Source organism: Pongo pygmaeus, chromosome 2 (genome assembly GCF_028885625.2).
Source record: "Pongo pygmaeus isolate AG05252 chromosome 2, NHGRI_mPonPyg2-v2.0_pri, whole genome shotgun sequence".
NCBI lineage: Eukaryota > Metazoa > Chordata > Mammalia > Primates > Hominidae > Pongo > Pongo pygmaeus.
Window position 1 is genome coordinate 96,156,978 of NC_085930.1, and position 25,565 is coordinate 96,182,542.

A 25,565-nucleotide genomic window follows, 5' to 3' on the forward strand; every position below is an offset into this window, starting at 1 on the left:
TAGACATTAATTCCATCATTATCTTGTCATTTGTCGGGAAGACGGGTATAAGAGTTGAGGGTGGCAGGTGGAGGAAGAGAGGCAAATAGTTTACAGCCAATAATGGATTTATTGCAAATTCACCTAACAGAGCTGAATGAGATATATATATATATATATATATATAGTGTGTGTGTGTGTGTGTGTGTGTATATATATAGTGTGTGTATATATATATATATATAGTGTGTGTGTATATATATATAAGTGTGTGTATATATATGTATATATATTTTTTGAGACAGAGTTTCGCTCTTGTTGTCCAGGCTGGAGTGCAGTGTCATGATCTCAGCTCACTCCAACATCCACCTCCAGGTTCAAGTAATTCTCCTGCCTCAGGCCTCCTGAGTAGCTGGGATTACAGGCGCTCACCACCACACCAGGCCAATTTTTTTGTATTTTTAGTAGAGACAGGGTTTCATCGTGTTGGCCAGGTTGGTCTTGAACTCCTGATCTCAGTTGATCTACCCGCCTTGGCCTCCCAAAGCGCAGGGATTACAGGCGTGAGCCACTGTGCCCAGCCCTGAATGATATTTTTATATTACTTCTCTTTTTATAGAATAATACAATGTTATAAGCAGGAAAGGCGTTAGCAAGCAGTTATTTTTTGCACTTCATAGTTGAGAAAACTAGGGCCCAGAAAGGTTGGCAGAGGCCCAAGTTTACACAATTAAGTGGTATTACAGAATGACTTCTGTAAGCTAACGTTATTGATCTTGAGGCCTTTCAGTTTTCCTTGACCCGCCCAATGAATTACGTGCTCCTTCACTTCAGGGTAATTAAAAAATAAAAAGAAACCTAAACAGAGATTGCACTAATTACTCAGCATCTCTGCACTGCTCCCCACCCCACAGTGCACCCTTGCTCTGGGACAGAGGACTTGTTGTTGTCGTTGTTGTTGTTGTTGTTGTTCCAGAGTTTTGCTCTTGCTGCCCAGGCTATAGTATAATGGCGCCATCTTGGCTCATTGCAACTTTCGCCTCCCGGATTCAAGCGATTCTTCTGCCTCAGCCTCCCAAGTAGCTGGATTACAGGCATGCGCCACCACACCTGGCTAATTTTGTAATTTTAGTAGAGATGGGGTTTCTCCATGTTGGTCAGGCTGGTCTTGAACTCCCAACCTTAGGTGATCCGCCTGCCTTGGCCTCTCAAAGTGCTGGGATTACAGGCATGAGCCACTGTGCCCGGCTGGACAGAGGACTTTCTAAAACTCTAGGCACCCTTCCCTTTTGGATAGATTTATTTTGCATGAATGTGATGGTAATCATGCTTTCTGGTCACTTGTACTATTTGGTGCTTTGTTTTGTTTTGGGTTTTTCATCTTCGTGGAGCCAAAGGAGTAGGGTCTTAGAGTAATATTCTGTGGCAGCCCCCAGTCTGGGACCATGGCTGAGATATTCTGTAATGTCTCCTTTCCCAATACCCGTCCATCAGAGCAGAACAAGCTACTTCTTGTTCCCTCACCAAACTAGTTTTCAAAGGGGAGAGAAGATAGGGAGCATTTATTGGCTTATTTCCTATTAAGACTCGAAGAGAAAGGGAGATATAATTATTTATTGGTTCAAGTACTTTATCTTACAGTGAGAAAAATATAATAAATGATAGGACCTTTCTGACTGGATCCCACTGATCATTGCAAACACAGTTTTAAATTCACTATATGGTGTGAGCTAAAACATACTCTGTATCTGACCCTGACTTCTATTCTACCTCTCTCCACCTACCTAATGTAAGAAAAAACATCTTCAGGGAAAGCTCTCCAAAACAGTCAAAATCTGCTTTTCCCTTTTCCCTGAGCCCACAAGATTAAACAAACACAAACAAAACTTTACAAGTTTATTCTAGAGATTTCAAAGTTTACCCCTACAGCTACTCCAGTGGTTTCCTGACTGAAGTTTAGTCTTTTTTATTTTTGGAAAGTATTATATATATAAATATCACAGACCAGAAAAGTTTTACAAGTAATGAGTTGCCCTCTTTTAACATCTTAACATATACTCACAGTATTTCTTTCTTTTCTTTTTTTTTTTTTTTGAGATGGAATTTTGCTCTTGTTGCCCAGGCTAAAGTGCGATGGCGCGATCTCGGCTCACAGCAACCTCTGCCTCCCGGGTTCAAGCCATTCTCCTGCCTCAGCCTCCAGAGTAGCTGGGATTAGGGGCATGTACCACCACATCTGGCTAATTTTGTATTTTTAGTAGAGACGGGGTTTCTCCATATTGGTCAGGCTGGTCTCGAACTCCGGACCTCAGATGATCCACCCGCCTCAGCCTCCCAAAGTGCTGGGATTACAGGTGTGAGCCACCGTGCCCAGCCCACAGTATTTATTTCTTAGAAAATATCTTGTTCTTTGATTTTAGGCTATTAATGGTAAATGATTTTTAAAATGTATTTATATTTCTTAAGCCTAGCATTTCATGCTAAGGATTCAAGTTTAGCAAACACTGTTTGTAAGTATACATAGATCAAGCCATGGAATATGAATTAAGTTATTATTTAATATTTTAAAATTATAGCCGGGTGCAGTGGCTCATGCCTGTAATCCCAGCACTTTGGGAGGCCAAAGCAGGTGGATCACCTGAGGTCAAGAGTTCAAGACTAGCCTGACCAACATGGTGAAACCCCATCTCTACTAAAATACAAAAATTAGCCAGGTGTGGTGGTGGACACCTGTAATCTCAGCTACTTGGGAGGCTGAGGCAGGAGAATCCTTTGAACCCAGGAGGTGGAGGTTGTAGTAAGCTGAGATCGTGCCACTGCACTCCAGCCTGGGTGACAGAGCAAGACTCCCTTTCAAAAAAATAAAAATTATATTTCCTGTTTGTTTCTGCTTGCTATTGCTATTAATTGCAAAATGGCATTTTAATTGAAAGTCAAAGTTTAAATAGCAAAAGGTTTAAGTGAGAATACTAAAATTATGTTTTCTTACATAAGATGTCATTAATTCCCATTGTCGATAACTTTGTTTTACTTATTTATAGTTAGGACTGAGATTCCAAACTTATTTTTAGTTCATTTGTGGTTATACAGTATAATTTTGGGGAAAGTTTGTTTGCAAGGAACAGGAACCCACTTGAATTAGCTAAAATAAAAAAGATACAAGGGAATAATTTATTTTCCCAATTATAGGACATACATCCATACCTCAAGGATGAACGGAAGGCCTTAGGTTTCTGTACTCTCTGTCTCTTCCTCTACCTCTGGGGCTGTGTGGTCGTTCTGTGCTTCCCTCTACTCTATCTGAAGAGCAGTTTATTTTAAGACTTTTATATCTCTTCCTTTATATACTCATCTAGCATGTAGAAACCAACATGTAGAAAAAGTCTCACTACCTTTTACTCCTAATGCCAATGCCACCTAACTTCAGTTTCTGAGGCTTTTAAAGTTTTAATTCTCCAGGGAAATTTTTGATTACCTTATCTTGGATCTGGTTCTATCCCTGCCTCTTGATTAAATTAGCAACAAACAGGATTTGATATAAACGTGACTACATAGGCATACCATTCATCAGAGTCTGTGGATAGCATTACCAAAGAAGGAAGAGTGAGTTGGAATAGTGCTCGAAACATTTTTTCTAGAGAATATCAACCTATCCGATTGAGTTGATGAGCTATTATCTTGGAGAACATTTTTCTTTGGGGGTTGAATATCTACAGCCCTGTTAAGTTAGAAAATTAAACATATGAGAAGCTAGTTGAAAAAGCATTCTTGTATATAAAACCATCAATCAACAAATAGTTTTGAATACCTACTTTGCCAGACTGTGCTGGGTTCCAGTACACGAGTTAACACCTTAAATATACGCACATGTACACTTGCTCTCCATCCCTCTCTCCCTCTTTATCTCTGACCTGTTAAAATAAAAGAAGGTGAATGACTACAGTAGATACAGGTCAGTCAGTCAAAGAATAAGCAAAGCTTTCTTATTTGGTATGTCTCAAGAAAGAGATAGTTGGTAGCTGATCATACTGTTAATCTAAAGTTTAAACTTGTTTTTTCTTTTTTCCTCTCTTGTTCCTCCTCTCTCTCCTTCCCCTTTCCTCCATCCCTAGTTCTTTCCTTCATCCCCTTTTGTTTTCTTTATTTCTGGCTTTTAGTACGATAAAGCCCTCTCTTGTAAACCATACTTAAACTCATATAATGTTATTGCACTGAGATTTTTTAAAAAATATATATACTTCATTATATGAAAAGTACATAATTAAAATACTCTTCCTATTTCTTAATCTTGCTTTTTCTATTCTCCTAGATTGCAGAAAAAACAGAACTCAAAATAGCAGAGTCTCGAGAAGGCTATAGAGCCATCGCCAAACACTCATCAGTATTATTCTTTAGCATTGCAGACCTGGCTAATATTGATCCCATGTATCAGTACTCTCTCACGTGGTTTGTGAACCTTTATATCAACTCTATTCATGACAGGTAAACATTCTCTCACTTTATTCATCTTCCCGAGGTTGGATTTTCACAGCCCTTTCCATTTAAAAAAATGTTACTTTTTTAAAAACTTATATAATATATATCCATTACAGAACATTAAAAGTGTGGAAAAATGGCCGGGTGCAGTGGCTCACACCTGTAATCTCAGCACTTTGGGAGGCTGAGGCAGGCAGATCACTTGAGGTCAGGAGTTGGAGACCAGCCTGGCCAACATGATGAAACCCCGTATCTACTAAATATACAAAAATTAGCCAGGCGTGGTGGCGGGCGCCCGTAATCCCAGCTACTCAGGAGGCTGAAGCAGGAGAATCGCTTGAACTCAGGAGGTGGATGTTGCAGTGAGTCGAGATGGCGCCCCCACACTCCAGCCTGGGCAACAGAGTGAGACTGTCTCAAAAAATAAAAATAAAAATACAAAATAAAAAAGTGGAAAAGTGAAAGAAAAAAAGACATACGAAAGATAATCAAAACCTCCTTTCTATTTTAAGTTGTTGTTTCACTCCTACTCAAGATTTAGGCATGGAGGGATTAACTTTAATTTTTTTCTTCTCTCTTTTAAATATTTCAATGAGGCAGGCACATGATTTATTTTTCCTAGCAACTCTAGTGTATCTTTCTCCAAGACTGAGGTCTCTAAAAGGCTTCAGTCCCACATTTCTTTTTTCTTTATTTTATTTATTTATTTATTTATTTATTTTTGAGACAAGGTCTCACTCTGTCACCCAGGCTAGAGTGCAGTGGCACAATCACAGCTCACTGCAACCTCAACCTCACAGGCTCAGGTGTTCCACCCACCTCAGCCTTCAGAGTAGCTGGGACTACAGGTGCACACCACTATGTCTGGCTAATTTTTGAATTTTTTTGTAGAGATGGGGTTTCACTACGTTGCCCAGGCTGGTCTCGAACTCCTGGTCTCAAGAAATCTTCCCGACTCAGCCTCCCTAAGTGCTGAGATTACAGGAGTGAGCCACTGCACCTGGCCCCACATTTCTAATAGTTTTCTAGATATTTGCACTTTAATCACTTAATGAATGTATTCAAATTTCGGAGTCAGACTGGAGTTGGGGATTACACCTCAGTTCTGCCACATACTAGCTGCATGCCTACAGGCAAGTTCGTTAACGTGAGGTAATTGCCTCAATTTTTCTTCTCTATAAAATTGGGATAATAATAGTACCTGCCTTTTGGATTTTTATGAGAATTAAATGAGATAATTTTTGTAAAGTGTTTATAACAATGTCTGGTATTTAGTAACTGCTGTACTTGTTAAGTAAAATAAAAATACGACTTGAGCCAATCATGTATGCTGTGAGAAATTTCTACATTGGCTCTTGGTAGAATAACCTCTGCTGAGTGATTGAAATCCCTTCTCAGTTGGGATTTGGAATTTGAATTTATACAACCCATATGATGAAGGAAATTCAAGTTAAAGAATTGACATAAAAATGTCAATATCAAGTTTTGGTGAGGATGTGGAATAATTGGAACCCTCTTACACTGCTGGTTGGATTTTAAAATAATGTGGCCACTTTGTAAGTTCTTCAAAATATTAAACCTAGATTTGCCATATGACCCAGCAATTCCACTCCTGGGTATATACCCAAAAGAATTGATTGCATATGTTCACACAAAAACTTAAAGTTAAAAAAAAAATTAGGCATAAAATGCTATATTCAAGTTACTTGGGTAAGTTTTTCCCCCTTCAACATGTGATGTTATTCATGTGAAATACAGTTAGGTTCATTTGTTTATTTTTATGTTTCATTTTAGGGTTTTTCTTCATCTTTGTTGACTTTAATTTTATATATGTTTGAGTACATGAACCATTAATGACTCCAAAATTCAATCCTGTACCAAAAGATCTACTCAAAGAAGTGTCAATACCACCATCCCATTCCCATGGTCCTATGTATTACTTTTTAAAAATCAAATTTTTAATTTTGAGTTAAGTGTAGATTCACATGCAATTATGAGAAATAATAAAGATCTCATGTACCTTTTACCCAGTTGCCCCAATGGTGACATTTTGAAAACCTGTAGAACAATATCACAACCATGATAATGACATTAATACAGTCAAGATACAGAATATTTCTACCACCACAAGGATCTCTGTGTTCCCCTTTTATAGCTATACCCACTTCCTTCCCATCCTTACCCCTTTCGTAACCCTTGGCAACCACTAACCTGTTCTCCGTTTCTGTGCTTTTGTTACTTCAAAAATTTTATATAAATGGAGTCATATGGCATGTAACGTTTTGAGACTGGCTTTTTTTACTCAGCATAATTCTCCAGGGATTCGTTCAAGTTGCTGTGTGTATAAATATTTGGCTCTTTTTAATGGCTGAGAAATAATTCATAGCACAAATTTACCACAGATTAAAATCTGTTTAATCATTTACCTGTTGAAGGACTTCTGAATTACTTCCAGTTTGGGGTTACTATGAGTAAAACTGCTATAAACATTCATGTACATGTATTTGTGAATAGAAATTTTTATTTCTCTGAGATAAATACCCAGGAATGCAATTGCTGGGTTATGTAGCAGTTGTTGGTTTAGATTTTTTTTTCTTTTTTTAGCAAACAAGACATAGGGTTTATTGAGGACTCTTTTTTTAAACTTTCAGGTTTAGGGGTACATGTGCAGGTTTGTTATACAGGTAAACTACATGTCACAGGGGGTTAGTATACAGATTATTTCATCACCCAGGTAATAAGCATGGTACCCAATAGGTAGTTTTTTGAACCTCACCGTCCTCCCACTCTCTACCTTTGAGTAGGCCCCAGTGTCTATTGTTCCCTTCCTTGTGTCCATGTGTACTCAGTGTTGTAAGTGAGAACATGCGGTATTTGGTTTTCTGTTCCTGCATTAGTTTGCTTAGGATAATGGTCTCCAGCTCCAAAGGACATGAGTTCATTCTTTTTTGGTGGCTGTGTTGTATTCCGTGGTGTATCTGTACCACATTAGTTTTATCTAGTCTACGATTGACAGGCATCTAGGTTGATTCCGTGTCTTTGCTGTTGTGAATAGTGCTGTGATGAACATACGCATATGTGTCTTTATGGTAGAACAATTTATATTCCTTTGGATATATACCCAATAATGGATTGCTGGGTCAAATGGTAGTTCTGTTTTAAGTTCTTTGAGAAATCTCCAAACTGCTTTCCATGGTGAACTAATTTACATTCCCACCAGCAGTGTATAAGTGTTCCCTTTGCTCCACAACTTCGCCAATTTCTGTTATTTTTTTGACTTTTTAATTATAGCCGTTCTGACTGGTGTGAGATGGTATCTCATTGTGGTTTTGATTTGCATTTCTCTAATGCTTAATGATTTTAAGCATTTTTTCATATGCTTTTTGGCCACGTGTATGTCTTCTTTTGAAAAGTGTCTATGTCCTTTGCCTACTTTTTAACGGGATTGTTAGTTTTATGCTTGTTAATTTAAGTTCCTTACAGATTTTGGATATTAGATCTTCATCAGATGTACAGTTTGAAAATATTTTCTCCCATTGTGTGGGCTGTCTGTTTACTCTGTTGATAGTTTCTTTTGCTGTGCAGAAGCTCTTTAGTTTAGTTTTTAAAAATTTTTTAAAGAAAGTGACAGCCTGGGCAACATAGTGAAACCCCGTCTCTACAAAAAATACAAAAAACTAGCTGGGCATGGTGCCATGCACCTGTAGTCCCAGCTACTTAAGAGGCTGAGATGGGAAGATTACTTGAGCCCAGGAGGTAGAGGTTGCAATGAGCTGTGATCATGCCACTGCACTCCAGCCTGGGTGACAGGGTGAGACCCTGTCTCAAAAAAAAAAAAAAGAGTACCAAACTATTTTTTAGAATGGCTACATCATTTTATATTCCCATAGGTATTACATTTAAAAATTGAACTGAAAAAAAAAATTGAAAGCAATATATGCTTATTGTAAACATTTTTTGGAATATGAAAGTATAAAGAATATCAGTCATAACTCCACCCAGTAACTACATTTATCCATATGTTTTCTGACTTTTTATGCATTTTTTTTCCTTTTGAGACAGAGTCTCATTCTATTACCCAGGCTTGAGTGCAGTGGCATGATCTCACACTGCAATCTCCACCTCCCGAGTTCAAGCAATTCTTCTGCCTCAGCCTCCCTCGTAGCTGGGATTACAGTTGTGTACCACCACTCCTGGCTAATTTTTGTATTTTTAGTAGGATGAGGTTTCACCATGTTGGCCAGGCTGGTCTCGAACTTCTGACCTCAAATGATCCACCCACCTCAGCCTCCTGAAGTGCTGGGATTACAGGCAGGAGGCACTGCGCCTGACCTTTTCATGCATTTTTTAAAATATGTAGATCTTTATCTAGATTTTATGCTTCTTTGGGGCCGGCAAGTGTTTCATAATTCTTTGTCTCTTACATTCCCCGCCCTAGCATAGAGCCTTACACTAATAGAGATTTAATAGGCATTTTTTTTTTAAATGAGCTGATTGTTTTCAGTCACTTTGGGGCAGAATAAGATATTTAGGATTTGGAAAATAGAGAGATGGTGTAAACCATATTTCACTTTCTCAGAGAATTATACCCTACATTTTAAAACTTTTTATTTTAAAATACTTACAGACTCACGAGAAGTTGCACACAGAAAAATATGTGCAGAGAGGTTTCATGTACCCTTCATCTTGTTTCTCCAGTGCTAGCATCTTGCCTATAGTACAACCGAGAAACTGACATTGCTACAACCCATAGAGCTTATTCAGATTTCACCAGTTTTACATGCCCTTGTGTGTGTATCTTTATATGTTTTTAATAGTGATACTTTTGTAAAATAAAAAGTGTATATGTTAATTCACATTGCTTATATTTTCTTAGTTTTGTTTGACAATACGTTTTCCTTCTTTTTAACTTTTAGTAACAAATCCAAGATTTTGGAAAAGCGCCTACGATATTTAAATGACCACTTCACATACAACTTATATTGTAATATATGCCGATCACTATTTGAGAAGGATAAGCTGTTATTTTCCTTTTTATTATGTGCCAATCTTCTTCTGTAAGTTACTTGCTTTTACCACAATTTGTTTATTTTTAAAACCTCCCTGGAAAATCAAATCTGTAAATATGTCTTCTCACAGAAGTCTATATTTTTCTTTGGTTAAGTCATGATTTTGCTTGTGCATTTCACTGATAACAATGGCTTCTAGGTTAGTATTGGTGTTTATTTAATTTTTAAAATTTATGTAACACAGAAAAGTTCACAGAGTATTAATATACAGTTCAACAAATTCTTACAAAGGGAAGATCTGGTGATGAAATAGAACATTTCCCCACCATCCTTGAAGTACTTGTACTCCTTTCAATTACCACCTCCTTACTACCCCAAAAAGGTAACTACTATAGACTCATAACACTGCAGATTAGCTTGACATATATATATATTACATATATGAATGAAAGCAAGTAATATGTATTCTTTATTCTTTTATCTGGCTTCTTTTCCTCAACATTACTTTTATGAGATTCATCCATGTGGTAGCATGAGGCTAGTTCATTTGCTTTGACTGCTTTACAGTATTCCATTATAAGAATACATTGACGTTTACCTGTTCTACTCAATGAACAGATGGGTTGTTTCCAGTTTGGCACTATTATAAGTAATGGTGCTATGAACAATCTTGTGTATAAATGTAGGGGCACATGCGCACACGTTTCTGTTGGGAAGATGCCTAGAAAGAAAATTACAAATTGTTTTCCAGAACAGTTGTACCAGTTTACATCCCATTAACAGAATTTGAGCATTCCATTGCACCAGATCCCCACCAACATTTTATTTTTGTTGGTTTTTTGTTTGTTTGTTTGTTTTGAGACGGAGTCTCGCTCTGTTGCTCGGGCTGGAGTGCAGTTGTGGGATCTTGGCTCACCACAACCTCCGTCTCCCGGGTTCAAGCGATTCTCCTGCCTCAGCCTCCCGAGTAGCTGGGACTACAGGCATGCACCACTATGCTCAGCTAATTTTTGTATTTTTAGTAGAGACAGGGTTTCACTATGTTGGCCAGGCTGGTCTCAAACTCCTGACCTTGTGATCTGCCTGCCTTGACCTCCCAAAGTGCTGGTATTACAGGCGTGAGCCACTGCACCCAGCCCCCACCAACGTTTTATATTGTTGTTTTTAAAAAATCTATTTTGGTATGTGATACATATTATTGCATCATGGTTTGAATTTATATTTCTCTGATGACTAATGAAGTTGATCACTTGTTCAGGTTTATAGGCCACTTGGAAATCTTCTAGTGTACTTGTTCACATCACTTGTCCATTTCTCTATTGGGTTTTTCTTAGTGATTTGTGTGAGTTCTTTATATATTCTAGACACAAATCCCTTGACAATTGTATGTGACATATTAGCACTCACTCTCTAGTTTGCTTTTTCTTTCTCTTAATGCTGCCTCTTTTGCTGAACACAAGTTCTTAATTTTAATATAATCTGATTTATGGTTCTTGCTTTGTGAAAACTCTTTTCACAGCCCAATATTATGAAGGTATTCTCCTATATAACCATCTGGAAACTTTATTCTGCCTTTCATATTTAGATGTACAAGCCACATGCAATTGATGTGTGTGTGTGGTCTAAGGAAATGTCAAATTTTACATTTTTTCCATGCAGCTCTCCACTTGTTGAAAAGACTTGGCCTTTTCCCTACTGCTCTGTAGTGCCTTCCTTGCCATAAATAATACATTCATATATCTAGATCTGTTTCTGGACTGTCTATTCAGTTCCATTAATGTGTATGTGTGTATTTAATCTTGATGTCTGATAGTGTTTCATCTTGTTCTTTAATTTTTTATTCAACTGGTTTTTGGGGGAACTGGTGGTATTTGGTTACATGAATAAGTTCTTTAGTGGTGATTTCTGAGATTTTGGTGCACCTATCACCAGAGCAGTGTACACTGTACCTAATGTGTAGTCTCTTATCCCTCCCCACCCCCCACACTTTCTCCCAAGTCCCCAAAGTCCAATGTACCATTCTTATGCCTTTATGACCTCATAGCATAGCTCCCATATATGAGTGAGAACATACGAAGTTTGCTTTTACATTACAGTAAGTGAAGCGAGTTACTTCACTTAGAGTAATAGTCTCCAGTCCGGGTGTGGTGGCCCACGCCTGTAATCCCAGCACTTTGGGAGGCCGAGGCAAGTGGATCGCCTGCGTTCAGGAGCTCAAGACCACCCAGGGCAACATGGTGAAACCCTGTCTCTACTAAAAATACAAAAAAATTAGCCAGGCATGGTGGCGCATGCCTGTAGTCCCAGCTACTCAGGAGGCTGAGGCAAGAATCAGTTGAGCCCTGGAGGCAAAGGTTGCAGTGAGCTGAGATAGCACCACTGCATTCCAGCTTGAGCTACAGAGTGAGACTCCGTCTCAAAATAAATAAATAAATAGTCTCCAATTCCATCCAGGTTGCTGCGAATGCCATTATTTTGTTCCTTTTTATGGCTGAGTAGTATTTTGTGGTATATATATTTCGCATTTTCTTTATCCACTTGTTGATTGATTGATGGGCATTTGGGCTGGTTTCATATTTTTGCAATTGCAAATTGTGCTGCTATAAATGTGTGTACAGGTGTCTTGTTCATATACTAACTTCTTTTCCTCTGGGTAGATACTGAGTAGTGGGATTGCTGGATCAAACAGTAGATCTACTTTTAGCTCCTTAAGGAATCTCCACACTGTTTTCTGTAGTGGTTGTACTGGTTTACATTCCCACCAACAGTGTAAAAGTGTACCCTTTTCACCGCATCCACGCCAACATTTTTTTTTCATGGCCATTCCTGCAGGAGTGAGGTGGTATCACGTTGTGGTTTTGATTTGCATTTTCCTGATAATTAGTGATGTTGAGCATTTTTCCATATGCTTGTTGGCCATTTGTATATCTTCTTTTGAGAATTGTCTATTCATGTCCTTAGCCCACTTTTTTATGAGATTGGTCTTTTTTCTTGCTAATTTGAGTTCTTTGTAGATTCTGGATATTAATCCTTTGCCAGATGTATAGATTGTGATGATTTTCTCCCACTCTGTGGATTGTCTGTTAACTCTGCTGATTATTTCTTTTGCTGTGCAGAAGGTTTTTAGTTAGTTTTAGTTTAAGTCCCATCTATTTATCTTTGTTTTTGTTGCATTTGTTTGTTCTTCTTTTATACAAGAATGTCTTTCTTATTCTTGGATCTTTGCATTTCCATATAAATATTAGCATCATCTGGTCAAGTCCAAAGTGGAAAGATACCCAGTAACACGCTGAAGTTTTGATGAGGAGTGCATTGGAACTGTAAATCAGTTTGTGGAAAATTAACAATTTCGCAATATTGAGTGTTTCAATCTAAGAACATAGTATGTCACTCCATTTTCCTTAGTTCTTTTTCATTTCACTCTATAATGTTTCATAGTTTTCTATATCTTGCCCATCCTTTTTTTGAAAAGGCTTTATTGTGTAGAGCAATTTTAGATTCACAGCAAAACTGAGCAGAAAATAGAGATTTCTTACATACAACCTCCTGCACTAACAAAACCTCTTACCAGAGTGATATATTTGTTAGAATCTATGAGCTTGCATTGACATATCATTATCACTCCTAAGTAAGTTCATAGGTAACATCAGGCTTCACTCCGGGTATTATATACCTATCAATTTTGACAAGTGTATAATGTCATATATCTATCATTATAGTCTTACTGCTCTAAAAATCCTCTATGTTCTGTTTATTCAGCCCTCCCTTCCATCAACCGTGCCAATCACTGATTCTTTTGTCATCTCCATGGTTTAGTTTTGTCATTTCCAGAGGGTTATATAGTTGGAATTATGTACTATGTATGCCTTTTCAGATGGGATTTTTTCTCTTAGTAATAAGGTTCCTCCATGTCTTTTCATGGCTTGATAGCTTATTTCTTTTTAGTGCTGAATTATATTCCATTGTTTGGATGTACCACAGTTCATTAACCTACTGATGGACATCTTAGTTGCTTCTAAGTTTTGGCAATTATGAATAAATATGCTACAAACATTCATGTGTAAGTTTTTGTGAGAACATAAGTTTTCAATTCCTTTGGGTAAGTACCAGGAGTGCAACAGCTGGATTGTATGGTAAGAGTATGTTTAGTTTTGTATACTGCCAAACTGTCTTCCTGAGTGGCCGTACCATTTAGCGTCTCCACCAGCATTGAATAAGAGTTCATATTGCCTATTTTGGAAAGTGGCCATTTTAATAGTGTTTAGTGGTATTTCATTTTAATTTGGAATTTCCTAATGAAATGTGATGTCGAGCATCTTTTCCTATTATTTGCCAACTATATATCTTCTTTGGTGAAATGTCTGTTCAGGTTTTTGCTTTTTTTTTGTTTTGTTTTAAGACAGATTCTTGATCTGTCACCCAGGCTGGAGTGGCAGTGGCTCTATCTCGTCTCGGCTCACTGCAACCTCTGCCTCCTGGGTTCAATGGATTCTCCTGCCTCAGCCTCCCTAGTAGCTGGGATTACAGGCACCTGCCACCAAGCCCGGCTAATTTTTGTATTTTTCGTTGAGACAGGGTTTTACCATATTGGCCAGGCTGGTCACAAACTCCTGACCTCAAGTTATCTGCCTGCCTTGGCCTCCCAAAGCGCTGGGATTGCAGGCGTGAGCTCCTGTGCCCAGCTGTCAAATGTTTTTTCTACATCTTTTGATAGGATCATATGGTTTTACTTCTTTACTCTCTTGCTATGATGAATTACATTAATTGATTTTCAAATGTTGACTCAGCCTTTCATACCTATAATAAATCCCACTTAGTCAGGGTGTATAATTCTTTCTATACATTATTGGATTTGATTTGCTGTATTTTGTTGCTAATATTTGCTAACATTTTGCTCCTTTTGTTGAGGATTTTTGCATCTATTTTTATGAGAGATTTTGGATGGTAGTTTTCCTTTCTTATAATGTCTTGCTTGGCTCTGGTATTAGGTAATACTGGCCTCATAGAACCAGTTTCCACTATGTCCTGGAAGACATGGTGGAATTGGTTTAATTTCTTCCTATATGTTTTGTAGAATTATTCAGTGAACCCATCTGGACTTGGTGCTTTCTGTTTTAGAAGGTTATTAATTATTGATTCAATTTCATTAATAGATACAGATCTATTCATATTATCTATTTTCCCTTGTGAGAGTTTTGGGAGATTCTGACTTCTTTATCTTTACATAATGCTCCTCTTAATTCCCAATAATTTTCGTTGCTCTGAAGTCTTCTTAGTCTGAAATTAATATAGCTACCCTACTTCCCCTTAATTAGTGTTAGCATGGTATATCTTTCTCTATCTCTTTACTTTTAATGTATCTGTGTCTTTATATGTTTAAAATGGGTTTCCCGTAGACAGCATATAGTTGGGTCTTGCTTTTGGATCCACTCTGACAACCTGTCTTTTAATTGATGTATTTAGACCATTGACATTTAAACTGATTACTGATACAGTTGGATTAATATCTACCATATATGTTACTGTTTCATATTCATTGCCCTTCTTCTGTTGTTGTTGTTGTTATTGTTTTCATCTTCTATTTTTCTGTCTTCTCTGGTTTTAACTATTTTGTATGATTCCATTTTTTCTCTTCTCTTAGCAGATCAATTATACTTACTTTTTTAAAAAACTTTTTTTGTTATTGCCCTTGAGTTTGCAATGTACATTTACAACTAATCTATCTAAGTCCTCATTCAAATAACACTGTACCACTTCCTGCAAGTACTTTGTAACAGACTATTTCCAGTTTCCCCTCCCCCTGTGCCTTATAACACTGTGGTCATTCATTTCACTTATCCATAGCTATAGTCACCAAATACATTGTTGCTATTATTATTTTGAACAAGCCATTATTTTCATTTTTGTATCTTTTAATTAACACATAATAATTGTATGTATTTTTTGGTTCCATAGTAATATTTCAGAACATACAGGTTATAGTGATCAGATCAGGGTAATGAGCATATCCATCATCTCAAACATTTATCATTTCTTTGTGCTAGGAACATTCAGTATTGTCTCTTCTAGCTATTTGAAAATATATACAATTGATCCTTGAACAACATGGGTTTCAACTGCACCAGTCCACTTATACACAGATTTTTAAAAAATAAATATATTGGAAAAATTTCTAAAGATTTGTGACACTTTGAAAAAATGCACAGATGAACTGCCTAGCCAGAAATATTTTAAAAATTAAGAAAAGTTTAGGTATGTCATAAATACATAAAATACATGTAGATATCTATTTTTATGATTTACTACCATAAAATATATACAAATCTATTATAAAAAGTTGAAATTTATCAAAGCTCACACACAGTTCATACATGGCATCATTTGCAGTCAAGAAATGTAAACAAATATAAAGATGCAGTATCAAATCATAACTGCATAAAATTAACTGTAGCACACACTGTACTACTGTAATAGTTTTGTAGCTACCTCCTGTTGCTGTTGACGTGAGCTTAAGTGTTACGATTATCCACTTAAAATGTCAGGTGATGCTTATCATCTCAAGAGCAGTTCACCTCTTCAGTACATTGGGTATGGCAGTAAAAAGTGATCTCTTCATGGTTCTCATGTATTTTTCATTGTGTTTAGTACAATATCACAAACTTGGAATAACATAGGACCCATACAAAGTGCCACTAGTGTATAATTCTTTGTATACTTTGATTTGCTCATATTTGGTCGAGAATTTTTATGTCTATTTTCATGAGAGATTTTGGTCTGTAGTTTTCCTGGAAGTTCTCCCAAGAGACAGAGAAGAGTCATTACATTACAAGAAAAAATGGAATTGTTTGATATTTACCATAAATTGAGGTCTGCAGCCATGGTTACCCACCATTTCAGACAGACATTTCATCTTGTAAACAGATTATGTAAACTTACAGTATCGATAAATACAGTATATACTATAAATGCATTTTTCTTATTTTCTTGATAACATTTTATTTTTCTGGTGTACTTTATTGTAAGAATATAGTATATAATGCATATAACATATATGTACTAATTAACTATTTATCAGTAAGATTTTCAGTCAACAACAGACTACTAGTAGTTAAGTTTGGGGGGAGTCAAAAATTATACATGAATTTTGACCACATTGGGGGGTCAGCACCTTAACTCCTGTGTTGGTTGTTCAAGAGTCAAATGTAATATATTATTGTTAACTACGCTCATCCTACAGTGCTATTGAATACTAGAACTTCTTTTGTATCCTTTAACAAATTTCTCCCTAATCCCTGTTTTTCCCTATGTTTCTCAGCCTCTAGTATACTCTGTTCTACTTTTTACTTCCATGAAATCAACTTATTTTAGCTTCTGCATATGAGTGAGAACATGTGGTGTTTTTGTGTTCCTGGCATATTTCACCGAACATAATGTCGTTCAGTTTCATTCATGTTGCCACAAATGAGAAGTTTTCATTCTTTTTATGGCTGAATGGTATTCCATCGTGTACAACCACATTGTCTTTATCCCTTCATCTGTTGTTGGACACTTAGGTTGATTCCATACCTTGGCTATTGTGAATAGTGCTACCAAAAAAAATCAGGGTGCAGATATCTCTTCAATATAATGATTTCCTTTCCTTTAGATAAAGGCCTGGTCGTGGGATCACTGGATCATACAGCAGGTTGATTTGTAGTTTTTGAGGAACCTCCATACTGTTCTCCACACTGGTTGTACTAGTTTACATTCCTACCAACAGTGCATAAGAGTTCCCTTTTCTCTGCATCCTCACCAGCATTTGTATTTTTTGGCTTTTTGATGATAGCCATTCTAACTGGGGTGAGATGATATCTCATTGTGGTTTTGATTTGCATTTCCTGAAGGGGTGGCCTGCCCCTCCACACCTGTGGGTATTTCTAGTTGGGTGGGACGAGAGACTGAGAAAAGAAATAAGACACAGAGACAAAGTACAGAGAAACAACAGTGGGTCCAGGGGACTGGTACTCAGCATACCAAGGACCTGCACCGGCATCGACCTCTGAGTTCCCTCAGTTTTTATTGATTATTATTTTCATTATTTTAGCAAAAAGGAATGTAGAAGGAGAGCAGGGTGATAATAAGGCGAAGGTCAGCAAAAAACATGTGAGCAAAAGAATCTATGTTATAATTAAGTTCAAGGGAAGATACTCTGCCTAAACGTGTACATGGGCCAGATTTATGTTTTTCTCCACCCAAACATCTCAGCAGAGTAAAGAATAACAAGGCAGCATCGCTGCAAACATGTCTCACCTCCCACCATAGGGTGGTTTTTCTCCTATCTTAGAATTGAACAAATGTACAATCGGGTTTTACACCGAGACATTCAGTTCCCAGGGACAGGCAGGAGACAGTGGCCTTCCTCTATGTCAGCTGCAAGAGGCTTTCCTCTTTTACTAATCCACCTTAGCACAGACCCTTTACGGGTGTCAGGCTGGGGGACGGTCAGGTCTTTCTCATCCCACGAGGCCCTATTTCAGACTATCACATGGGGAGAAACTTTGGACAATACCCAGCTTTCAAGGGCAGAGGCCCCTGCAGCTTTCCACAGTGCATTGTGCCCCTGGTTTATTGAAACTAGAGAATGGCGATGACTTTTACCAAGTATACTGCTTGTAAACATTTTGTTAACAAGGCATGTCCTGCACAGCCCTGGATCCCTTAAACCTTGATTTCATACAACACATGTTTTTGTGAGCTCCAGGTTGGGTCAAAGTAGTTGGGTCAAAGTGACGGGGCAAAGCTACAAATTAACAACATCTCAGCAAAGCAATTGTTTAAAGTACAGGTCTTTTTCAAAATAGAGTCTCTTATGTCTTCCCTTTCTATCTAGACACAGTAACAGTCTGATCTCTCTTTCTTTTCCCTACAATTTCCCTAATTATTAGTGATATCAAACATTTTTTCATGTGTTTTTGGCCATTTGTGTGTTGTCCTTTGAGAACTGTCTGTTCAGATCATTTGCCTATTTTTTTTTCTTTTGAGACAGAGTCTCACTCTGTCACCCAGGCTGGAGTGCAGTGGCACTTTCTTGGCTCACTGCAACCTCCACCTGCCCGGCTCAGGTGATCCTCCCACCCCAGCTTCCCAAGTAGCTGGGACACAGGCACAAGCTACCATGCTTGGCTAATTTTTGTATTTTTCTTTTTGTAGAGACAGGGTTTTGCTGTGTTGCCCAGTCACACACTCCTGGGCTAAAGTGATCCACCTGCCTTGGCCTCCCAAAGTGCTGAGATTACATGCATGAACCACTGTGCTAGCCTCATTTGCCCATTTAAAAATTAGATTTTTTTTTCTGTTGATATGTCTGAGTTCCTTGTATATTCTGGATATTAATTCTTTGGTGGATGAATAGTTTGCAAATATTTTCTTTTCTTTCTTTTTTTTTTTTTCTTTTTTTTGAGTCTCCGTCTGTCGCCCAGGCTGGAGTGCAGTGGTGGCATGATCTCGTCTTACTGCAACCTCTGCCTCCTGTGTTCAAGTGATTCTCCCACCTCAGCCTCCTCGGTAGCTGGGTTTACAGGCACCCGCCACCATGCCTGGCTAATGTTTTTTGTTGTTGTTGTTGTTGTTTGTATTTTTAGTAGAGATAGGGTTTCACTATGTTGGCCAGGCTCGTCTCGAACTCCTGACCTCGTGATCCACCTGCCTCAGGCTCCCAAAGTGCTGGGATTACAGGAGTAAGCCACCACATCTGGCCAGTTTGCAAATATTTTCTCCCATTCTGTAGGTTGTCTTTTCATTGTGTTGATTGTGTCTTTTGGTGTGCAGAAGCTTTTTAGTTTGATATAATCCCACTTATTTATATTTTGCTTTTGTTGCCTATACTTTTGAGTTCTTATTCATAAAATCTTTTCCAGGACCGATGTCCTGAAGCATTTCCTCATGTTTTCTTCTAGTAGTTTTATAGCTTCAGGTTTTACATTTAGGTCTTTAAGCCATTTTGAGTTGATTTTTGTGTAGAATAAGAGGAGAGAGTCTAGTTTTGTTCTTCTGCAGATGGATATCCAATTTTCCCCAGAACCATTTACTGAAGAGACTGTCCTTCCCCAATCAATGTTCTTGGCATCTTTCTCAAAAGTCAGTTGGCTGTAGATACATGGATTAATTTCTGGGTTCTCTATTCTGTTCCACTGGTCTGTGTGTCTGGTTGTATGCCAGTACCATGCTGTTTTCATTAATAGAGCTTTGTGGTATATTTTGAAGCCTGGTACTGTGATGCATCTAGATTTGTTCTTTTTGCTTAGTATTGTTTTGGCTATTTGGGGTCTTTCGTGGTTCCATGCAAATTTTAGGATTTTTTTTTTCTATTTCTGTGAACAACGTCATTGGTATATTGATAGAGAGTGCATTGAATCTTTTGATCACCTTGGGTAGTATAGTCATTTTAACAATATTAATTTTTCTAGTCCATGAAGATGGGAACTCATTCTATTTTTTGGTGTCTTCTTCAATTTCTTTCATCATTGTTTTTTGGTGTTTTTTAAGTTTTCCTTGTAGAGAGCCTTCACCTCCTTGGTTAAATTTATTCCTAGGTATTTTATTTTTTGTAATTTTTGCAGATGGGATTACTTTCTTGATTTCTTTTCCAGCTAGTTCATTGTTCTTATATAAAAACACCACCAATTTTTGTATGTTGATATCTATATCCTGAAACTTTACTGAATTTATTAGTTTTAAGAGTTTTTTTGGTAAAACACATGAAAAAATGCTCACCGTCACTGGCCATCAGAGAAATGCAAATCAAAACCACAATGAGATACCATCTCACACCAGTTAGAATGGCAATCATTAAAAAGTCAGGAAACAACAGGTGCTGGAGAGGATGTGGAGAAATAGGAACCCTTTTACACTGTTGGTGGGACTGTAAACTAGTTCAACCATTGTGGAAGTCAGTGTGGTGATTCCTCAGGGATCTAGAACTAGAAATACCATTTGACCCAGCCATCCCATTACTGGGTATATACCCAAAGGACTATAAATCATGCTGCTATAAAGACACATGCACCCGTATGTTTATTGCGGCACCATTCACAATAGCAAAGACTTGGAACCGACCCAAATGTCCAACAACGATAGACTGGATTAAGAAAATGTGGCACATATACACCATGGAATACTATGCAGCCATTAAAAATGATGAGTTCATGTCCTTTGTAGGGACATGGATGAAATTGGAAATCATCATTCTCAGCAAACTATCACAAGGACAAAAAACCAAACACCGCATATTCTCACTCATAGGTGGGAATTGAACAATGAGAACACATGGACACAGGAAGGGGAACATCACACTCTGGGGACTGTTGTGGGGTGGGGGGAGGGGGGAGGGATAGCATTAGGAGATATACCTAATGCTAAATGACGAGTTAATGGGTGCAGCACACCAGCATGGCACATGTATACATATGTAACTAACCTGCCCATTGTGCACATGTACCCTAAAACTTAAAGTATAATAATAATAAAATTAAAAAGAATAGTTTTTTTGGTAGAGTCTAAGTTTTTCTATATATAAAATCATCTCATCCACAAACAGGGACAATTTGACTTCCTCCTTTCTAATTTGAATGCCCTTCATTTTTTTTCCCTTGCCTAATTGCTCTGGCTAAGACTTTCAGTACTATTAATATGTTGAATAAGAGTGATGAGAGCGGGTATCCTTGTCTTGTTCCAGTTCAATATATGGTAGCTGTGGGTTTGTCTTATATGGCCTTTATTGTGTTGAGGTACTTCCTTCTATGCCTAATTTATTGAGAGTTTTATGAGGGATATTGAATTTTATCAAACGCTTTTTCTGGATCTATTGAGATGATGATGTTGTTTTTGTCCTTCATTCTGTTGTATCACATTATTTGTGTAGGTTGAATAATCCTTGCATCCCTAAGATAAATCCACTTGATTATAGCGTATGATATTTTTGATGTGCTGTTGAATTCAGATTTTGTTGAAGATTTTTACATTTATGTTCATCAGAGACATTGGTCTATAGTTTTTTTATGTTGTGTTTTTATCTGGTTTTGGCGTCAGGGTTATGCTGGCCTTGTAAAATGGGTTTGGAAGAATTCCCTCCCCTTCAATTTTTGGGAATAGTTTGAGAAGAATTTTAAAAAATATTAGTTCTTTAAAAGTTTGGTAGAATTCAGCAGTGAAGACATCTGGTCCTGGACTTTTCTTTCTTGATTTCCTTTTCATCACTGTGATTCAATCTCATTACTCATTATTGATCTATTCAGGTTTTCTATTTCTTCTTGGTTCAATCTTGAGAGGTTGTATGTGTCAACAAATTTAGCCATCTTCTCTAGGTTCTCAAATTGATTAGTTTCTAATTGTTTATAATAGTCTCTGATGATCTTTTGTATTTCCACGGTATCAACTGTAATGTCTCCTTTTGTTCGTGATTTTATTTGGGTCTTCTCTTTTTTTCTTAGTCTAGTTAATGCTCTGTCAATTTTGTTGATCTTTTTGAAAAAAACAGCTTTTTGTTTCATTGATCTTTTCTATTTTTTTAGTCTCAATGTCATTTATTTCTGCTTTTTTTTTTTTTTTCCTTTTTCTAATTTTGAGTTTGGTTTGTTCTTGCTTTTCTAGTTTTCTTGAGGTGCATCATTAGCTTATTTATTTGAAATCTTTCTACTTTTTAATGTAGGCATTTATTGCTATAAACTTGCCTCTTGCTATACTTGCTATAAACTTGCTATAAATATGGCTTTTGTTGTGTCCCATACGTTTTGGTATGCTGTGTTTCTATTTTCATTTGCTTCAGGGAATTTTTTTTTTTTTTAAACAGGGTGTCACTCTGTCCCCCAGGCTGGAGTGCAGTGGCATGATCACAGCTCACTGTGCTTTCAACCTCCTGGGCTCAAGCAATCCTCCCACATCAGCCTCCTGAGTAGCTGGGACTGCAGGCATATGCCCCCACACTTGGCTAATTTTTTCTGTTTTTGGTAGAGACAAGGTTTTGCCATGTTGCCCAGGTTGGTCTTGAATCCCTGGACTCAAGCAATCTGCCTGCCTCAGCCTCCCAAAGTGCTAGGATTACAGGGGTGAGGTATTTTTTACTTTCTGTCTTAATTTCTTTTTTTAATCAGTTGGTCACTCAGGAGCATGTTGTTTAGTTTTCATGTATTTGTATAATTCTGAGTGTTCCTCTTGTTATTGGTTTATACTTTTATTCCATTGTGGTCAGATAAGATACTTAATATTAGTTCAATTGAAACAATTTTTTAAGGTTTCTTTTTTGTGTCCTAACATATGGCCAATCCTGGAGAATGTTTTATGTGCTGATGAAGAGAATGTGTATTCTGCAACTACTGTGAAATGTTCTGTAAATGTCTTTTAGGTCTTTTTGTTCTATGGTACAGTTTAAATTTGCAGTTTCTTTGTTGACTTTCTGTCTAGATGATCTGTCCAATGCTAAGAGTGGGGTGTTGAAGTCTCCAACTGTTGTTGTATTGGGGTCTACCTCTACCTTTAGATCTAATAATATTTGCTTTGTATATCTGGGTGCTCTGGTGTTGGATGCATATGTGTATATATATATATATTTTTTTTTTTTTTTTGAGATGGAGTTTCACTCTTCTTGCCCAGGCTAGAGTGCAATGGCGCAATCTTGGTTCACCACAACCTCCGCCTCCCAGGTTCAAGCGATTCTCCTGCCTCAGCCTCCCAAGTAGCTGGGATTACAGGCATACGTCACCATGCCTGGCTAATTTTCTATTTTTATTAGAAACAGGGTTTCTCCATGTTGCTTAGGCTGGTCCTGAACTCCCGACCTCAGGTGATCTGCCCTCCTTGGCCTCCCAAAGTGCTGGGATTACAGGCATGAGCCACCGTGCCCGGCTGAAAAGTTTCTCTTTTACAAAAATTTTATTATTAAAATAGAGGGTCTCCCTGTGTGACCCAGGCTGGTCTGGAGCTCCTGGGCTCAAGCAGTCCTCCTGCCTAGGGCCTCCTAAAGTGCTGGGATTACAGGCGTGAGCCACCGTGCCTGGCCAGGTGCATGTATTTTTATAATTGTTATATTCTCTTGTTGAATTGATTCCCTTATTATTATATAATGTTATTATTTGTCTCTTGGTACTTTTTAACTTAAAGTCTGTTTTTTTCTGATGTAAATATAGCTACTCCTACTTCCTTTTGGTTTTCGTTGGTGTGGAATATCTCTTTTCATCCTGTTACTGTCAGTCTCTTGTCTTTTCAGGTGAGGTGAGTTTCATGTAGGCAGCATATAGTTGGGTGCTTTTTATTCATTTAGCCAGTTTATATATTTTAATTGGGAAATTTAATTTGTTTACATTCAAGGTTATTATTGATAATAACCTGAGCTTCTGTAATTTAGGATTCTCTGTATTTATCTGTCTCTTACCAGTTAGGAGGCAGTGAGTTAGCCATATGACCTCAGTTCTCTGATGTATCTAAGAAAAGTTGCTGATTTTCAGTTTGTTCAGCTTTTTCCTTATTGTGAGGATGTGAGTGATGATTTCCAAATTCCTGACATTATCTTTTACAGACACTTAAATATTAATGATTTTTTAAAAAAATCTTTTATGTTTACCCACAAAGTTACCATTTCTATTGTTCTTTATTCTTTGGTGTAGATCCAGAGTTCCAATTATCTGAAACTTCCCCTAAGATATCTTGTAGTGTAGGTCTACTTGTAATGAATCTTTTCAATATCTATACATCTGGAAAAGAAATAAGTAAATATCTCAATTTTTATATTTTTATCTTTAGGTTTTTTTCTATTCCTATAACAGGTTATGTATTTTTATTTTTAGGGGTTGTGTTTGGTCTATTTAATATTGCCTATTTCTTCTATTATGTTCATGCTTTGCTTTAACTCCTTCAGCATGTTTATGATAACTATTTTAACATTCTTATTGGCTAGTTAAATTATCTCTTTCACATCTACATCTATATCTAAGACCAATTTTTTTCCTAGTTATGGATGCTGTGAATTTTATATTGGTAAATGCTGGACATTTTGTATTCCTTTAAAGAGCTTTAGACTTCACTTTTTTAGGTAGTTAAATTGCTACTGGATTAGTTTGATCTTTTCAAGACTTATTCTAGGTGCAGTGGCCCACACCTCTAATCTCAGCTACTCAGAAGGCTAAGCCAGGAAGATTACTTAAGCTCAGAAGTTTGAGGCTGCAGTGAACTATGATTGTGCCACTGCACTTCCAGGCTGGATGACAGAGCAAGACGCCATCTCTTAAAAAAAAGAAGAAGACTTGTGTTTAAGCTTTCTTATAGTAGTTTTAGAGTAACCTTTACTCTAAGGCTATGTTAGCTTCACTACTAAGGAGACCTGAATTCCTCTGGTGCTGAACAAAGACTCAACTCTGGTTGGCAAGAACCTATATTTCCTAGTCTTGTGTGATCTCTGGGAGCTTTCAGTTTACAGCCCCTTAGATGTCCTTTTGCTGGCTTCCTGGAATTTTACCTTACTGATGCACGCCTTAGTACAGTCATGTGCCACATAACAATGTTTTAGTCAGCAACAAACTGCATATGCAACGGCGGTGCCATACGATTATAATACCATATTTCTACTGTTTTTTTCTATGTTTAGATACACAAATACATGCCATTATGTTACAGCTGCTTACTGTATTCAGTACAGTGATATGCTGTACAGTATTCAGTACAGTAATATACTGCTTACTGTATTCAGTATGGTAATATGCTATACAGATTTATAGCCTAGGAGCAACAGGCTATACCATATACACCATCTAGATTTGTATAAGTACACGTTATGATGTTCACACAATGATGAAATCGCCTAACAACACACTTCTTAGAATGTGTGACTAAAAATTTTATGAGTAATGCCTGGCTGTATTTATCGTTAGAACCAAGAGAGCACCTCTGTAGATTTTTAAGACATTCATTCACCTTTTCCATTCATCTTCCTCCTCTGCTCACAAACTCTAATCACCTAAGCTTTCCCTAATGCTGATGTCCTCAACTCAGCAATACTGTTGAGGAGAACTTAATATAATGCTGGTTTCCTCAATTCAGCAATACTGCAGAGCTCTGATTCTGATCACACCTCCC

General features: G+C 37.4%; 1 protein-coding gene across 1 annotated transcript in view; it reads left to right on the top strand.

Moving 5' to 3' along the window:
- DNAH12 (dynein axonemal heavy chain 12) overlaps positions 1–25,565 on the top strand; it is a 269,687-nt gene that overhangs the window by 201,629 nt on the left and 42,493 nt on the right. Inside the window, exons 61-62 of the mRNA XM_063661044.1 lie at positions 4,289–4,461; positions 9,372–9,512. Coding sequence (XP_063517114.1) covers positions 4,289–4,461; positions 9,372–9,512 — 314 coding nt within the window. The remainder of the gene's footprint in view (positions 1–4,288; positions 4,462–9,371; positions 9,513–25,565) is intronic.